This window comes from Microchirus variegatus (genome assembly GCF_963457635.1).
Source record: "Microchirus variegatus genome assembly, chromosome: 1".
In the NCBI taxonomy this organism is placed as follows: Eukaryota; Metazoa; Chordata; class Actinopteri; order Pleuronectiformes; family Soleidae; genus Microchirus; species Microchirus variegatus.
In genome coordinates this window covers 18,856,465-18,875,420 of record NC_139802.1, presented here as the reverse complement: position 1 = coordinate 18,875,420, position 18,956 = coordinate 18,856,465, and the positions used below count along the sequence as shown (strand labels likewise).

Here is an 18,956-nt window from a genome sequence, read left to right as displayed (position 1 = left end):
GCTCCAGCCTTAATTCTGCATGACTTTGAACATTTTCTGACATGAAGAAAGGCGTAACGCTCCAGTGCTTAATCACATGACAGTGGTACAGTATGATAATAAACAGAAATCCTCTAAGTAGTTTAAATAGTGAGCAGAGCCATCTGTCAGTGACCAATTTGTTTGAAATATTGACGCTCTGAAAGTTCTCCAGACTGAAGGACCTTGGAGGTCAAAGGAGACCTGTGTGAGGGTTTGTCAAACACTGACTTCCTTCCTGAGGGGAGAACGCTGAGTGTTGGCCTGCAAACGCTCTGACTGGCGGCTTTGTCAGCAGAAACCACCGGCTCCTCACACCGCTTCCACTCAGAGTGCCGCACCTCTGACTAATCTCAGTCTGGTGTTTCCCAACCTTTTTATATGGGGGACGACAAATTAATGTCACCAAATGTACAATAAAAACATTTGACATGTGCAAATCAGCAGTTGCTGTAACATCTACTATTACTTCAAATAGGTAAAACAGCCATTTTCCAAAGAAAGTTGTTTCATAAATTAACCACAACTTCATTTTATGCATGAAATTTAAAACACAGACACATCACGCTTTATTAAAAGGCTCAGAAAAGTATTTGGTTCACCAGGATAAAAACACCCTTAATGTAAGTAGGTTGTGTTTACGTTCAGTTATTATAGAAACTAGCCGTGCAAAGCTGTGAGGATAGGAGTCAGGATATTGAACTCAACTGCATGAGAATTGAAGATGTTTTTTTTTAAAAAGTTTTATTTGCTTGAATAAGCGATTCAAAAAGGCGACCGAAGGTCCAAACAAAACTCAGGGAGGAAGCAAACGGACTCAAAAACCTCCACAAAAATACAGAAACTAAATCTATAGCCAAGCTGCTAAAACTAGAAAATAAAACTACAGCCTTGCTGTGAAAAAACAGAAGACAAAACAACAGCCGTGCTGCAATATAACCATGAAAGGGGAACAACGAGATACAAACGCTCTAATCGATAACTTGGTCTTCTCTCTTCTTCTCACTGACAACTAACCATGGGAAGCTTTTAAAAGGGGAGTGGTAATGATCACCAGGTGCAAGTGGTTACTAATCAATGGAAACCCAGTGAAGGTGGAGACAGTGAACACAGACAGCGGAAACCCATCACCAAAATAAAACAGGAAGTGAAATAACAAAACCCGAAAACCCTAACTTAAAACCCCAACTAACCCAACTTAAACGCTGCTTTGTGACAAAAGCTCGACTCAAGCTCAACTCAGCTCAAGTAAGCCAACTCAAATGGTACAATGTCCAAATTGAACAAGGCCACACCCCTTATTTCTAGCATGTTAGTCAGACAGAGAACACCCAAGAACAGAAGACGACGGACACCACATCACTATGAGTTTAACAAAACATAGACAATGTCAACTCTTGCTATGACACAAACTGCTCTGGTAACTTTAATAGAGTTTCGTGAAGGTCTCAGTTGCTAGTATCAGGTATTCTTCAATAGCACATGGTGTCAGTTTTGTGAATTATGTTCCAATTTAGAGGAAAATTAATAAATAAAGCGTGGCACATATGAGTGGATACCAGTGTGACTGACAGCTGGTATCACATTTCGAGGCTGTGTCCACATTCTATTTACTGCCTATGGTAACTAATGGTGCTTTTCCATTTATACAGTTCTCGCGCTACTCGGCTTGACTTGACTTTTTTTGCTTTTCCTTTTTTGGTACCTGCTCTGGCGAGGTTCTAAGTGATAGAAAATGTGATGTGAACAGACGGCCTTAATTCGGATTGGTCAGAGAGTGGAAGAGTCATGAACGCGATGCCCAACACAAGAATGGATCCAAACTGTAGAGCCTGTAAAAATCCCGAAAAAAAAAAAAAGTGCGAATCTCCAAGATTTAGCGACACCAGTAAACTCGGAAGCACAAACAACCATGTCTTCAGACCAGGTACAGTAGCTTAAGCAATATAATTTTATACAAATATGATGACATTGTTTTATTTGCCAAGATATTAAAAATTAAAACTAACCCGAAGAACGACAAGTGCTTTAGTGTGCGTAGCTTGTGTTTTCAACCCGGCTTCTATAACCTATAAGCCTATTGGATGCACATTGTTTGAATCCATTGGAGGTGGGCGAGAGGACGTACACTGTTAAGTCGAATGTTGTAGTTCATTTTGTAGACGGACCCAAACCAGAAGTTACAGAGTGCAAATGCAGGTACACAAACACTGTTATGAGTGGATGTACCGTCAAAACCTCATGGAGACATTATTTGAAGGTTGAAATCCTACACTGCGTCTCTTTAATCTAGCTCTCCCCATAACTTCTGCCTGCATGCATCACTTCAGCTGTTTCTGCAAATACTGTATGGCCTTTATGTCTTCAGGACATAACTCAAAGCAAGTGTATCCAGCGGTTTTAAAAGGCTCAGGTCGTGACCTAATAGAAGCTACTGTTACAAAATGTACAGCTCGAAAACCCAGCTCCCAGCAGCCTTTGAGCTCAGCTGACCACAGAAACACTTCCACAGGTGTGGACGTGTTGAATGCAGGGCGCAGCTGACCAAACTCTCGCTCTATCCACACTGAGCTGGACTCCACGGTTTCTAAGGAATAGATGTCTGGATTCAGCAGGGGTTGGCCTCAGTGTTATTGGGCTACTTTACACAGTGTCAGGGAGGTGGAGGTCACAACATGAAAGCATCTTTATAGTCTTGGCTGGAGCCGAGCAGGACACCTGCAGTGGGTAAACATCTGACCTCCAAGACAGGAAGAAACAATACTGGCTAAAACTGTTTCCTTTGGAGGACGTTCATGAGGATTTAGGCACCTCAGCTCTTATTACTAATTCTAGATCATGAAAGGGTTTTTTTTTCTTCTTCTTCTTCTTCGTCTTCCTTTTCTTCACCATTTCCATTTTACCATTTTATTTTCCAAACCTCAGTTCTCTTTCATGGCCTGAACAGGTGGCAGCCACATTATTTTGCTGCGGCCATGAGCTGAACAATAACAGATTCAAAGTGTGGGAATACATAAATGAAAACATTTGCTGTGAAATAATTATGCTGTGATCCCGAGCTGTTAAGAATTCAGCTGTGACTGCTTTTGCAGATGTGTTGGCATGAAGAAATCCACATGTGCACATATGTCTCCTGAGCACTGGTAGTGGGTTCTGGCATGGACATTATCATCATTATTATTGTCCCTTTCAGCTCTGTATGTGTGTGTGTGTGTGTGTGTGTGTGTGTGTGTGTGTGTGTGTGTGTGTGTGTGTGTGTGTGTGTGTGTGTGTGTAAGTGAGAGGGAGATTATGGGGTCTGTACCATATTTTAAACATTTCACTTCCCATAGAAAGCTTTACTGCAAAGCAAAGCGTGGGGGTGAGATTCCACCAAATTGAGATTTATTACCGGATGCAACTGTTTACTACCTCAGAATCACTTTTACCATTTGAGAATGGAAACAGAGACTAAATATTGGTCTGCAGGGTTGAGATGCTGGGACCGATTTGAGGGGAAAATATCTGACCTACTTTTACAGTATATCTGACTTTTTTAACACATGCACGGGGGGAAGGATCGAGGTGAAGAATGAGAACAACACAGCACACAGCAGAGATTGAAATGTGGTTAAACATTAATCCAGATTTAGAACTCAGGGAAAGATTTCCACATAAATCTGGATATCATCAGTTTAAATGTGGAAATTGACTTTTAGCGCACAAAGGGCACTGCTAAGTGGGAGCATGTTCAATAAAAACAGCAGTGGTCCTAAAACAGACCCCTGGGTGCCCAGTAGGAGACAACATGACAATCAGATGATATTTTTGGTCCCGTGGAGTTTATTTATCCAACTAAACACATGCATTTGGGCTTTCGGGCATGGATTTCGCGAAGAGACACGTCACCGCTCGATCTCTGGTCACAGGTTGTTGAATGTGAACGGCACGACGAGTCTACACCTTCAACGGTCGGGTACGACGTGAACTCGGCTTTAACAATAACACATCAGAAGTCTTGGCAAGCGTGTGAAGACCTGAACTAAATCGTCACAGTCACAGAGCTCTATTGGTTACTTCTGCTTCTCCTTCTTCTCAGCAGATGTTTGTATGGACTGACAGTGATAAGAGAAAGAAAAAAATACAAAGAATCAAGACAAGGTGTTGGGGAATGTGCTGATCTCTCTGTGTCCAGGACTTCAACGATCTGCTGCTACTGTGCTGGTGCCAGATAACACGGGGACCTTCAGATCTCTCTCGGGAAACACATGACAGCATACGCAGGACCACCAGCGCGTTATGGCAATGGTGGTCATAACGATCGGACACATGAAAATTATGATGGTTTCCATGAACAAATAAAATGATGGTGACAAAGCACAGGACGAGGAATGAAAGGATAATAATGATAATAATAATAGTAATAATAAAAAAAAGATAGAAGCAGTGTGCTACAGACATGCAGCCAGGAGGAAATGAAGGAAACAGCCAGAGGACAGGGGGAGGGAGGCGTCAGCAGAAGAGAGAATAAAAAGAACAGCCTGTGAGTTTGACGTGAGACAGAGAGAAAAGAGGAAAAGGATCTACAGAGGGAGAATGTGAGCTCTCTCTCGCCTGTCTGGTTCCCTTGCACATGTCTCCACCCAGCCGCTCACCTGCCAATAACAAATTGAAAACAAAAAAAACTCCACACATAATCCCTGGGAACTAAAAATACCCAGAACTTCGAAGGTCCTTTCAACATGGCCTGTCCATGGCCCGGCAACAGATAAACACACACAAACACACGTGCATGTACAGTCAATTAAAACAGTCAGTAAAACAGCATATACGCAGTGACGCGACCACATACAGCGATAGTTGGAAAAACATGTCCTACGGGCTAAAACTGACCCAAGCGGTCATACTGATTATTCCATTTTTTTCTTAAAAATTGAAAACACAATATCATCGCTTTTTCTTCGCCTAAGAATGAGCCTCTTATATGTTACTGTGCAGGGCCAAATTCTTAGACACTGGAATCTTTAACCCTTTAAACACAGAGAGCGTATCGCTGACGACACGTTTGCATAAGCGCACTTTGCATTACTTAGTCATTCCAACAGTTTCCGAAAGCTGAGAAGTAGAACGTCAAAGCCAACGTACGTTTATTACGGTAATTTCACAAAAAATGTTACTGCAAATGTGTTTTATACCGTTCAAATTTCAAATTGGACATGCAAAATCTGTTGTTTGTGTAAAACTGCAGTACATTGTGAATAACTACCAGATATTGAGTGTTATTTTAGGGGAAAAAATGGCCAAAAGCACTTTTTCTGGTCCATTTATGGTTCAAATTAACAAAAACATTGCTGCATCTCTGACCTCCTTAATAGCTGAAATGCAAACACCAGTTAAATCCTCCTCATGTCGTGAAATTTGCCATAAATGTGTCATTATCACATGCTTTGACATATCTTTACCAACAAAGAGTGGGAAAATACACAGAAAAACATGTCCATGCTAGAAAATGATAAGTCTAAGGGCCAATTCCAATTCCTATCTTAACCCTCAATCTTAACTGGCCCTCAAAACCAAGTGTTGAGGGTTATTTTGTCACTTAGAAATGGGACACCCCTTTAATGCAGATACGTCTTCAGACTGTGGGGGGCAGAATAACGTGAAAGCTGCGTCCAGTCTGTCAACTCATAAAAAAAGAAGAAGAAGAACACATTTACGTCACTATTATCACTATGACTACGTGATTATTTATTTATTATTTTATTTCAGTCAAGTTATTAGGTTGTCAGTTAGTTATAAGATGATACTCATACAAATACCACAACCACGGACATATTCAGCTGACAGTTACCACACACCACGGCTTATTGAAGGGTTAAAGATAGCAAACGATCTTGTGTGCGCACCGGCCGGCTGTTGACAAATGATCGTAAAATAAAAATAAATGTTACGCAACAATGACGTCAGTAATCCATAATATGGGCCTAAACTAAGATAATACAATGGTTTTCACAATATTTATATCTCTATTAACAAAGAAAATACTTAATTTGTATCGCACTCGCTTCGCTGCTTTTGACGCCATCTTTCTTATGTGAAAACACGCAATGCATTCTGGGTAGCCCTTGCTCCCAAGGGTGGTGTTGGAAAATCTCAATATTGAGGGCGATACAGCCCTTAAACTCGCCCCTCAACTTAATTTTTCTGAGAATCGGGACAGCACTTGCACTAGCAGGAGCGCGCATTTTTGAGATTGAGGGTTAAGTTTGAGGGTTAAGCAAGGAATTGGAATTCACCCTAAAATGTGCACACCGTAGCTAAAGAATAGTGTGTAGCTAACTGTTTGTCAAAAGAACAACAACAGGTTTCTGCAAAGAGTTATCTACTCAGCACAAAACACAACTAAAATCACTTAAAAAAAATGCACTTAAGTGACTGCAGTTGTGGGTTGGTGGCGTTTTGTGCTGGAGTTGCAACTTCATAACATGATGCATATGCATCGATGAGATCATCATACCAGACTCATTGCACTCTGGCAACCACCTCTTCACTCTGTTACCCTCCTGAAGGAGACCAGCGCCTCCAGGTTCACCAGCACTTTCTGTCTCATTTAAACCTGTACGATATTTAAGTACACACTATTAGCATTATTTAAACATTAATAAATATTGAATTCATCATTTATAACGCATGAATACTCATTAGTATTTAGTTTATGAAAAGAGTTAGAAATGTTTTACTCTGAAGTGTTAGCATGTACTGAGCAACTGCAGGACACACAGAGGTGAGAGAGCACACGGGTCACCAACATGGTGTTATCCTGAAACGAAGAGGTGTCCATTCACCAATACCCAAGCACATATTTATTTTGCATTAGCATGCCACTACTTTGCGGCTAACTTGGCAAAGCTGTTACCAAAGATAAGCTAGCAAGGCTACGATTAGCATTAGCGTAGGGCTAACATAATACAAACACTGGGCAACCTCATTAAGCACAACGCAAATGTTTTCATTTTCGATTAGCATTAGCGTAGCTAGCTGTTGTGACTGTCCAAAACATTTGCGTTGTGAGGTTGCACAGTGTTTGTATTATGTTAGCCTTTATGTTCCTTATCATGCATTACCATAACTGAACAATCTTCTTCAGCTCCCACTATACACTTAGAAATAAGGGTTCTAAAACGATCCTTCTACAAGGGCTGAGGTTCTACCTGAAACCATTCGCTTCTGATTTTTCAGTTACCAAGGGTTCTTGGTAAGACTAATGGTTCCAGTAAGAACCATTTTGATCCAGAGAACCCTTTAATACCATTTTTCCTGAATAAAGGGTTTTAAAAGGGTTCCAGGTGGAACCTTTATAAAAAGGTTCTACCTGAAGCCAAAAAGGGTTCTTCTATCAGGACAAGCCGAAGAACCTTATATGGTTCTACTTAGCACTTTTATTTCTAAGAGTGTAGGAACTAGGGATGTAACGGTATTCGGTATTTTACCGAACCGTTCGGAACACCCTGTTCGGTTCAATACGCAACGGCAAACTCAGCAACTCAAAGTTTGAAGCGGCACCGTCTTTGTTTAAGTCCGCTGTGTGAGATCATTTAGGATTCAGCGTGGACTACGATGAGAATGAGAAAATGAATGTCAACAAACAAACCACGGTGTGCAAGCATCTGTTATGCAGCGCAGTGAAGTTGGTTTGAAGTTGGATATTGGACAGACACTCGCTCTACAGCGCCACCCAGAGCAAGCGTCATCACTTGTCTCTTTCACTTAGAGCAGCATGGTGTATTTGTAGTTGTAGTTTCTGTGAGTGGGTTAAAATTGTGTTTAATTTTGTTGGATATCACAAAACTTTATTTATTTTTCATTTGTGTGGTTTTATGTTCGCTGTTTCATTTGATCTGACAGTGCACTATTGTTTAAATAAAGTTTGTGGTGTAATTATAGCTGTGCTTTTAAATATTTTTACAACGTAATATTGCCTTTGCTCGTCTGAGCAGTTTTATATTAAGATATCGAAACTGTACCGACACTGTGGCCCAAAAACCGCAATGCATACCGAACTGTGGGGAAACTGTACCGTTGCATCCCTAGTTGGAACACATACTTCCTGCAGGCACTGCACTAGTATAAGACAATATTGTACTGGTTATTTACATATGATTATTTTTGAAGTGTATGACAGGACACAAACTCTAACCCAGACAGCCCACCCCATTAAAACTTACTGTACGTGCTCCTTTACCCCTTTTCAATATGAATTTGACTGTCCCATAATAGCACACTGTAAAAGTTTGGTTCTAATTTGGGCTGCTGTTAAACTTGGCAGAGCGTGCGTGGTGGAGGCTGTCAAATGCTCGCTGGGATGGCTCACTTCCACTGTTGCTGGACGGCAACAAGGCAATTAGGAGTCACACAGCAGAGAGAGACGAACGCGCACGTGCGCGCACGCTTGTGGAAGGTGCACATGTGGAGACGCAGCCAGGCAGAAAAACGTTGCCTCATCACTCAGCGAATGACACACATACACACACACACACACACAGCCGTGACCGCAGCTCCGGCACAATTTGCTCCTGCAGCGTGTTGCATAACCTGAGGCTGAGCACCGGCAAAGCCACAAATACTGTCCAGTCTCGCGTCCAGCTGCACCACGGCCCAGGAATTAGACCCCTCCCTCCAGCCGTTACACTCCTGTTAAGACTATCACTTTAAACTGGACCGGTTCTGTTGCTGTAAACAATACAGGAAGGCACTGGAGGACGTGTTATTCTTTTAACTCTCTCTCTCTCTCTCGCTATCCTTCTCTCCCCTGTGTTATGTAACTCTGCTTTGCCACAGTGGCTGAGCAGTTCAAATGGCAGCACAGTCCAGGTCTTGCGTAAGTGCAGCAACTCTCAACAACAACACGGTGGTGAGGTCCGACACTCAGGAAAATACCTGGAGATCTTAAAGGTTTTTCTCTTTCTCTGCAGCAGCCTGTACTCTCTCTGCCCTACAGCATCTCAGGAGAAGGACTCGCTTAGATTACTGCGATGCACTCTGTGTTGGGTTCATCCTGACGTCACTTGCTCGGCTTTTAACGGGAGAGCACATTATTTAATTCCATTAAAAACCAGACGTTTGCAGCTAGAATAGTCGTTTCCCACATTAACAATATATAGAGTGTATTTCTGATTCATTTAATGTTATATTCATGAAAAACAGTGTTTTTCCTTCAAACACAAGGTCATTTCTAAGTGACCCCAAACTTTTGAACGGCAGTGTACATATATATCCAAAATGTGGCCAATGCAACTTTTGCCCATAAGCTTGCGACGAGTATTGTTATTAACCTTCACTGGAGGAGAGTGTTGCCCTCTGGAGCCAAAAGCTCACACACACATTGGCTGTGATAACTTTCATTTCTTACACTACCAGTCAAAAGGCAAAAGGGCCAAGAAGTGCTCAGAATCTCTGGGAACTCCTTCAAGACTGTTGGAAAACCTCTCAGGTGACGACCTCATGAAGCTCATTGAGAGAGTGTGCAAAGCAGTCATCAAAGAAAAGGGTGGCTACTTTGAGGAATCTAAAATATGAAACATATTTGGAGTTATTTCACACTTTTTTGTGAACTGCATAATTCCATATGTGTTCATTCATAGTTTTGATGATTTTAGTGAGAATCTACAAAGTAAATAGCCATGAAAATAAAGAAAAACCATTCAAATGAGAAGGTGTGTCCAAACTGACCAAAATTAAGGTAATTGACATTAAGGTCAGTTGTAGTTATGAATGAGAACAGTCAAATCCTGGTCTATAATTAATCAGGTGTGGCTGATAATGTGGTGATGTTTCATTCACATGGCCACCTATGATGTGATTTTAAGATGGATTTGAACTTCAAGTCGTGTTCACACCTAACTGTCTCCACTCGACTCGAAGCTAACCTTTAGAATAACGTATTCCCCCTCCTCGCCTGAGGTGGCGCTACATCAAGAATTACTGAAGGAGAAGACAAGACAACAATGAACAAGAAAACAAAGTTTCTGCCACATCAGCGCAAAACACGGAGCTGCATCAAATTATATGGGTTTATATGGTGTTAACCCACAATGCCCTGCGTTACAGTCAATTGGAGATGTTCGATCCCTTGAACAACATGAATTATCATAGTCTCTGATTTTTAATGCTCACATTATCACTGTGGGAGACATGGGTCCACAACAGTAAAATGAGTTGACTTCCTTGATTTATTGAGGGTCCTCTGCATTTGCCAGCCTTCAAATTGAGCCTGATCTCTCGCTCCCTATGTGTGTTTGTGTTTTTGTCTGTTTTTACAAGCCTCCCTCCACAAACCAACAGCCGCCACACGACAGGGTTTATTTAGAGAAGCGCAGGGGGAGATTATCCAGAGGTTTCACTTTCTGACTAACACCATCTATCACACGCAGGCTCAACAACAACGCCGACAAAGGCCTGCACAACACAACACAACACAACACAACACAACACAACACAACACAACACAACACAACACAACACAACACAACACAAAACAACACGACACAACACAAAACAACACAACACAACACAAAACAACACACACGAAACAAGTGAACTAAAAACACAGCCATGTGCCCCAGACTTGTGCTTCGTGTATTTCTAATTATTTAATCAAATACTATGCTCATTATCTAGAGCAATTGGGCTCGCGAGATGATTTCTGGGGGTCGCCAAATCATTTTGGAAAAATATATATTTTTTATCAAAATTAATGTAGCGTCCGATCAGACGTTAGCATGACGACGAGCGGTTGGGCCGAAAAAGTACACTGGATACACCAGCTTTTCACCACCTGACCGCACTTTACAGACTGCTTTCCCGGCATGCGCACTTAACCCTACCCTACCCCCCTTATGTTTAGGACGGGGGTGAGGGGCACAACACAAGCGCTACACAAATGAAGACGGCATCTCACCCAGTCAAGATCCTTCACTCTGGTGGACACCTAACGAGCGCAGGTTCAAAAACATGAGCCGTCTGGAGACACATCCGTGCCAGCGGAGAGTTTTTTGGGGTTTTTTTGCCCCTCATTTTTATTAGCGCTGCTTTGATGGTCAATATTGGACAGTACAGCCATGTTTTTGAGCTTAAAATTAATTAGTACAGTGTAGAATGGTGTAATAAAACGGTGTATTGATCGGGCGTTGTTTCAGCGTTCACACCGATGTGTGTGTGTGTGGTGGTGGTGGGGGGGGGGTGTCATGGACAGCCGTGCATGTTAAATTGGGGGTCGCAACTCAAAAAGGTTGAGAACCACTAATCTAGAGGGCAACCACGCCTGTACCTACGCACTGAATGTGATAACAGCACACAGTTGATTTTGTGAAATAATATTGTCTTCATGTAAACAATAACCAATGAGAAAGCTGAAGAATTTGCTGTGTGGCTACATCACACAGTCTGTCAGACTAAATGTATCCCCAAGTGCTTTTCATTAGCACACAAACAGAGCGGAGTGGACATTATTCCAGACGAGTTGTATAACAGTTCTGAACCGAAAAACCGAAAGCCTCTGTTCAAAGGACTTCCTGTTCAGAAACTCATTACATCTCCCTGAACCTCGGCTAGCTCAGAATAACTTCCCGAACATCAGTTTCGCTCGTCATCTGCCTCAGCTTCACGGTGCCGTGTCTCACTCAAAGTGCTGTGTGAGTGAGAGAGGGAGTAGAGCAGCAAGAGCTTTTTATTTATTTTTGTGATATGTGCAAGTAGTTTTTGCTTTTTATTTGATTAATTTAGACAATGTTGAGTGGTTTTAAGACAAATGTTTATGTTATTAATAGAAGTGTTTATTTTGGTCAAAAGAGAAGTTTTATAGTAGTAATGTCCATGTTCTTGTCAATCGTTTAATACAATCCAGACCGAATCGTGGGTTTGGTGAACCGTGAACAGCCATATTCTAGACCAGCAGTAACCTCACATCTTCAACTTTCTGATACACTTTGCCTCATTCTACTCCAGAGAACAGTTAAACATCACAATAAAAGCATGTAAAATAAACAATCGGTGTTGGATATCACAACCTCTGCTGTCTCTCAGGCTCTTTAGTGATCCAGTGACTCTTCAGGGCACAACAGCTACCTTCACCGTCGTCACTTTGTATCCATACAGCTGGCAAAGTCACGAAGGTTTATATCTGGTTTAGATGCTGCCTGTTAATCTGAACATTTTGCCTGGCTACCTGCCAAAATGGCGTCGTTTTGATTCTGTGATGCATGACGGGACTGTGTGACATCATCAGCTACAAGAATTCAAAACATCTAAACAACAACCATCCAAAACAACAATCTTCTGGTGGCAGAAAAATGCAGATGTCACGATTCAGAACACATGGGGAAACGATAAGATCCTGGCAGCGCTGCTTTTTCTCAATTCTGTTTTGAAATGCTGTTTGTGCTCTGGGTGGAGACAGGACAGGAGGCGATGTTCCCGGCACCCACAGTCTGCCACTACATTACACACGCACTGCTTACTAAGCCATTTACTAGGCATTTACTAGGCATTTCTACTGACACATCCTTCCTGCAGACTTTTTAAAGGTCTGATTAGAGGCAAACAGCACTTTCTGTCCTGCAGCGTCCTCGCCACAACAAAGTCTCTGTATGCGGTTAATACCAAACCGAACAGGCCTTCAGCCTCAGTGTCTATTCATTGTTGAAGTAGCTCAAATGTTTCATCTTCTGTGAGTTTTCACACTGGTTATTTGAACTGTTTGAAAGCTCGCGCTTTTAACGCCGTCAGTGAGTGGTTCAAAGTGAGTAATGTGCTGAATCGTAACCTGATGGGGAAGTAATTAGTGCCTTTGAATTCAGGCTCAATAAATAAAAGCAAGGGGGCAGCATGAGCTCCACATTTGCTTTGCAAATAAGTAGTAAATTTCTGGCACACCACGTTCACTCCCTGTAACAAACAGCCCTTCTTTTAATGCACTTTGAAAGGTATGCCAAGATTATAAGTGTTCAGACAGGAGATTTACAGCAGTGTGAGTGTACTTGTCTTTCTATAGTTGGAAGTACAAATTTTGGTTTCAAAACTCATTCTGTCCAAATACTCCTATTAGATTTTAGAGGTTGCTCTGCCCTGAAAATTGTTAGGAGTCTTTTGTTGACTCATCTTACATAAAGAGATATTAACTTGTGTCCGAACAATGTCCTGCCCCAGTCTGACTTGACATTCAGATGCAGCGACTCCATCGTGGAGGATGAGCCCAAGTTTCTCTGATGTCTTCCTCCTCAGTAGCTACACAACATCACACATCAGTTAAAACTAGGGGCGGCAATCACAGGGAACCACACGACACACGGTCTACGATACCAATAATATCACAAAAGTCTATGTATTGACATTTCTAAGTGACCCCAAACTTTTGAACGGTAGTGTATGTAAGTTCAGGTATCATAAAAAGGTCATAACACTCTTCATTTTCAAAACCTCCAAACTGAGAAAACCACGATGACATTTGCGACGTGTTGACGGCCATTATTATTGTTCTGTTCTGTTATTCTCGCCGTCCGCACAAGATACTACACTTGAGCCACGGGAGCGACCTCTGGCCTGTTTTCCACGTGGGGCTCGCACGTGTCTAACAGCAGGAATATACAGTGAAAAACATACATTTTTCTTCGCACTTTTCGACGTGTAGATCTGTTGCACATGTCGCAAGTCACAGGAGCAGGATACACACATCTGGAGTGAATGACAGACGAGTGCAAAGGACGGTGCAGATCAGTGCTGCGCATGCATGCAGTGTGAGCTGGCCTTCTAACCGTGGCAGGTGTTCACATTTAGTTTGCGATTTCAGAGATGTGAGAAGAGCATCCGTGGCTACTGTGAGGAGCACCTGCAGATAATGTTGATGGACTGACAGACGGGTGTGAAGGAACAGGATCAGGGTGGAGGTGGGGGTTTTCCTTCCATCCGCCTTTAGCTCAGCAACAGAGCTTGTCGCCTGCTGGAATTTTCCATGGAGCGAGTGGCAGGCAGGGTACACACACACACACACACACAATGCCTTCCAGCTATCTTGGTTTAAATAGATGACTGTGAGGCCTGGGACGGTGTCTTCCATGTACACCCCCACACACCCCTCAATCACTCTCCTCGCCCTGATGCCCAACATTTTTTTAAAAGGTCTTCCAGGACCGCTGTGCCACACATCACTGTCCCCAAGGTCTTCCTGGAGCCCGACCAAATAAGGCTGATAGTGTGTGTGTGTGTGTGTGTGTGTGAACTTCAACTCATGTGTCAAGTGAAACAGACTAAATAAATCTGTCTTATCAGCTGAAGGCTTAACTGGTTGATCTCTCTCCTGTCAGCAACTGTCTCCAGATGTGAGGACCTGGCCAGTGTCACCAGTTCACATGAATGGGTATCAGTTCTGGCCTCTCTCTCTCTCTCTCTCTCTCTCTCTCTCTCTCTCTCTCTCTCTCTCTCTGCATGTTGACTCAATATTATTTATACCCTGTGAATGCTTTCCTGGCTGCACTTGGCACCAGGCCCGATCTATTCATATTTAAAGGTATTTACACAAGAGGCAGGCCAAGGAAAACATTTAATTCAAAGTAAATCTCAGGGCAAACAAAACGTCGTGCTAATTTATTTTCGCTTCAATTCATGTGTTTCACGTTTCTCATGTGGAGGGAGAGACCATGGAGTTGATGGCTCGGCAGTCTCATTTGATGTGATTACTTAGTTTTCTCCAGCAATGCTCTTTTTTTCTCTGATGTGTCTCTGACATACTCAAAGAAACTATTTGTCTTGTCCACATGAGAGGGAAAAGGTCAAGGTCAGCCACAGCAGTGTTTCCCAAGCGTTCTACATGGGAACACACTTTTCACTTTTTTAAAGATGGCAAACTCGAATGGTTCAATTTCTATCATGATAGGAGCAAAGTTTTTTTGTCAAATAAATAACAAGATTAATTTTATATATGTGTTATGAAATCACATTAATCTTCAGTGAAACGTCAGCAAAACTTATAACAATATATGTTATACTTTAATATGGGTTTTGGTTAGGGTTAGTCTAACCTAACCCCTAACCCTATTTTGTTTTCTTATCATAAAAATGTTTTAAACCAAAATGTACTGGTTTCTTTAACGCTAATCAATTCAGTCTTAACATTAATTATGATATTTATCCATACCCACTGATTTAGAAATACAAAGAGAGACAAAAAAACACAATAAAAACAGCATTTAAACCCAAAATGGGCCAATTTTAAAAGGTGCAATCTTAATGAACACTATAGAATTTAAAAAAAAACTGATGAGCTTTTGGCTGTGTTGTCCAGCCTTACTTGGCGAGCCCCCAAAAATCTCCCCTGACCAAGACTCTGGGAATGATTGAGCTACAGAACAACACAACTAAAGGTGGTGGATTCATCACAGAAATAACCCAAAGCCTCTTCATCACTCAGACAGGACTGCTAAATACAAGAATCACTGATTGATCAGTACATAAACACTAATGTCCATAGGTCATACTTTCCACAGAGGTACGCTTCAGTCCAATTAGCAGACACTTTGCAGATGAACACGAGCGCACCTATAGTGTCCAGTCCACACAAACTGTATGCTCCGACTGCACAGGCTCCCTGCAGCACAACACTTTCCATTACAGCCGCTGGCACACTCTTGTTTTGGTCAAAGGAGACAAGGAAGAAGACAGAAACCATGGAAACGTGTTTGTAATTATGCAAGGAGACTTTCACACACTCACACACACTGTTTGCACACATGTACAACACGGGCACTCAAGCAACACAAGGACCAACAAATGAGGGCACAATCCAGGTGAGAAATCTGTGTCACTGGAATGGAATGTGTGATTGAGTATGCACGAGCATAATGCGAGACTGACGCAGACGCTCAATTTGGTATGAGCGGCACGGTGGCCATGTAGAAATGTGAAGCATCTCTCCGGGGTCATAAAACACAGCGAGTGTATGACACGGGCCTGAGTGAGTATCTGGAAACAGCGGCACGCTCAGAAGTGCATTCGGTGAAGTCAGAGTTGATAAAGTGTCAAAAAGAAAACCTTTTTCTTGATACAATCTGACTCAAAAAAAAAATAGAACTATCCCTTTAACACAGGTATGAACTCATGGGTTTTACCGACTGCAGCTTTAAAGCAGTGAAGGTTTTACACACACACACACACACACTTCAGCAGTGCATGATGGGACTGTTTTTCCAAAATAATCACAAGCACACGTGACCACACAAATACTATTTGGGACTTCACACTCAAGTGATGGGCAAATAGTAGAGACCACATAAGGCCCGCAGGTGGGTACGCAAACATTTTACGCACGGACGAACACTTACTTTCTGACGGGTAGAAAGGCTGCATGTCGATTTTGTACACCTCCTTGGCGTAATACTCCTCCTCGCTGCGCTGCCGCTCGCACGTCGCCGCCCGTTCGTTGGCTTTCTCCTGCAGCAGGTCTCTGGTGCTGTTGTAAATGGCGACAATGTCCCGGGACACCTCCTCGGGTTCCGGGAAGTCCTCCGGCGGGCTGGTGAGCTTCAGCTTGCTCAGGATCTGCCCTCGGATGGCCTCGAGGCGCTTCTTCTTGAACTGTTCCATGTCCAGCGTGCTGCATGTGGACAGGCTGAGCGCCACCGTGGCTAAATCCAAAGTGAGTAGAAGACTCACGACGCACAGGTTCATCTTCTCCACCACTGTCTTTAAATTTCGAATAAAAAATAAAATAAAATAAAAAAAAAACAGAGCGTAAAAATATTTGATTTAAATGTCGCCAGGTAGACGCATTTCTTGCGCAAAGATCAACGTGGAGAGCATTTACGCACACGAGCCAAGTGGCCCGGAACAAGTATTTGAAAACCGTTAGGTTCTAACTCCCACGTTTCAATAAAGTATCCATGAAAATCCATTCAAATGCCTCCACGGGGGGGTAAAAAGAGAGTCGTTGCTCGGATGATCAGGTTCCCCAGCCACGGTGGTCGCACCGCGGGTGTGCGCTGGGCTGAGGTGCCGCTGGATGTTCACGAGCTGAACGTGCGAGTCTTAAATATGTGGATGAAAACGGCAGAGTTGAAAACATCTGAGGGTTGTTATCACGCACCTCCACCGCACTTCAGCCCAGGTTCCTCTGCTCAGATTCACACATTCATCGCTTCATCGGGGGGAAAAAAAACTGTTCTGTGGTCAACAGAGAGGCAATGTGTTCACAAATCCACACAAAGTAACAAAAAGTCTTCCTGTCAAAGATAAATAAAATAAAAAAAAACAATATCAACAAGTCTCAGCTTGGAGTTTGTGCTTGATGCGAGTGCAGAGCGCTTTGACGCGTTTTCTGTCTCTCACCCCATCTAGTTGGAGAACGGTTGGGACTTTTACGCGTGCCAAGTGGACAGCAGTGGCCGCCTTCAGATTTACCACGTGCTCCCTCCTCAGCCCGCTTCACACCGAGACTGCGTCACTGTCGCAGCAGAGGAGACCCGTTCAATTCCGACTCACCACTGTTTATTTGAATAAAGAGTCATTAGGAGTGCTCTCTCTCTCTCGCGCGCGCGCTCTCTCTCTGGGACTGCGCTGCAGCGGCTACGCTGATGCGTCATGACGCAGGGTCCTAAAGCCCTTTCTTTCCCACATAGAAAATAGAAAACAGTGTAAAACTAAACACATGCTGTTAATACATGAAATATTATAAGAATTCAGCAGCTGACGCCTTATGTTGTTGGTTAAAAATTCAACACAACCAAAATAACTCTCCATTCAAATAAGCACAAAGTGTAGGAAAGTTAACGAAACTCAAGGAGTGTGACATTTTTCGAATAACATAATGAGGTTGGCGACAGTGCACAATTAACAATTCTGACTTTTTAAATAACTGTTGAAAAACTGTTGTTGCTCACTGTAACACACAAATCTGTGCAATTCACCTGTGGCTCAGCACGTTTACCATGAACAAACCCTATACCAGTCTGTATAAACTGTGTACATCATATGATACAGATATCTTTAATATATAATTCTATATTTCTTTTGTTGCCTATTTCTAGTTATTATTTGTATTTATCCATTACTTTGTTCTTCTCTTCTCTTCCTTTTAAAGCATAAAGTGTTGTTATCTCATACATTGTTTTGTTAAATCAATCCCAACTTTATTGACTGGACTTTACAGGGTGTGGGATTTAGTGGCATCTAGGGGTTGAAGTTGCATATTGCAACCAAGTGAAAACCTGTCCACTCAAGATGCAGATGACAAGTTCCAGTGGAATCAACTCTTTCACGTCGCACTCAGTCGACTAAACAAATTGTGTGACGTGTTGTGTATCACTATATATCTGTGGTGGAGTCAATCATCAATGTCCTGATGTGAACTTTTGGAGATCCTAACATCCACAATCAGGCAGGGAAGCTTCAAGGGATTCAGTGGGCCAAGGAAATGGCGACCTGGGGGGGTGATCAAATCACATTGATGTTTACTGACAACCTACACAAAATGTTTCTGCTGCAACAAATTAAACAGTTGGCAAGTGCTTAGTGATTTACTCAACAACAACAAATATTCTTTGGCTTTCTCCTTTGACTCCCTGAGGCGTTTGTAGTGCATTTCATGGTTCACAAGTTGGGCATGAGAGTTTTTGGCAGCAGGCTTGTGGCCTGGGACCTCTTTGTGGGTTCCTGACAGAACTATTGTGGCAATCTTTGTTGCAATGTCAATCATAAAAAAGGAAGTTGCTGTGAACAATCCAGGGGGCCCCTCTCTCTCAGCTCGTGACTCCAGGCAATTCTCTACCCTGTTGTAACACCACAACATTCACGACCAACTTATAGGTTTTAATTGGGCCCAAAGCAGAATATGGACCAGTTCTGGTTATAAAACCCCACAGAGAGCAGAGCAGAACGTCTTACACAAGAGTTTAGAAGGGAATGGAAGGAGGAGG

General features: G+C 42.6%; 1 protein-coding gene across 1 annotated transcript in view; it reads right to left on the bottom strand.

Annotated features, from left to right (window-relative positions):
• The window catches only part of tgfb2 (transforming growth factor, beta 2), a 34,950-nt gene extending 16,976 nt beyond the window's left edge, over window positions 1-17,974 (bottom strand). Inside the window, exon 1 of the mRNA XM_083891742.1 lies at window positions 16,368-17,974. Within this exon, the coding sequence (XP_083747868.1) occupies window positions 16,368-16,713 (346 nt within the window). The 5' untranslated portion in view covers window positions 16,714-17,974. The remainder of the gene's footprint in view (window positions 1-16,367) is intronic.
• Between the last annotated feature and the right edge of the window lie 982 nt (window positions 17,975-18,956).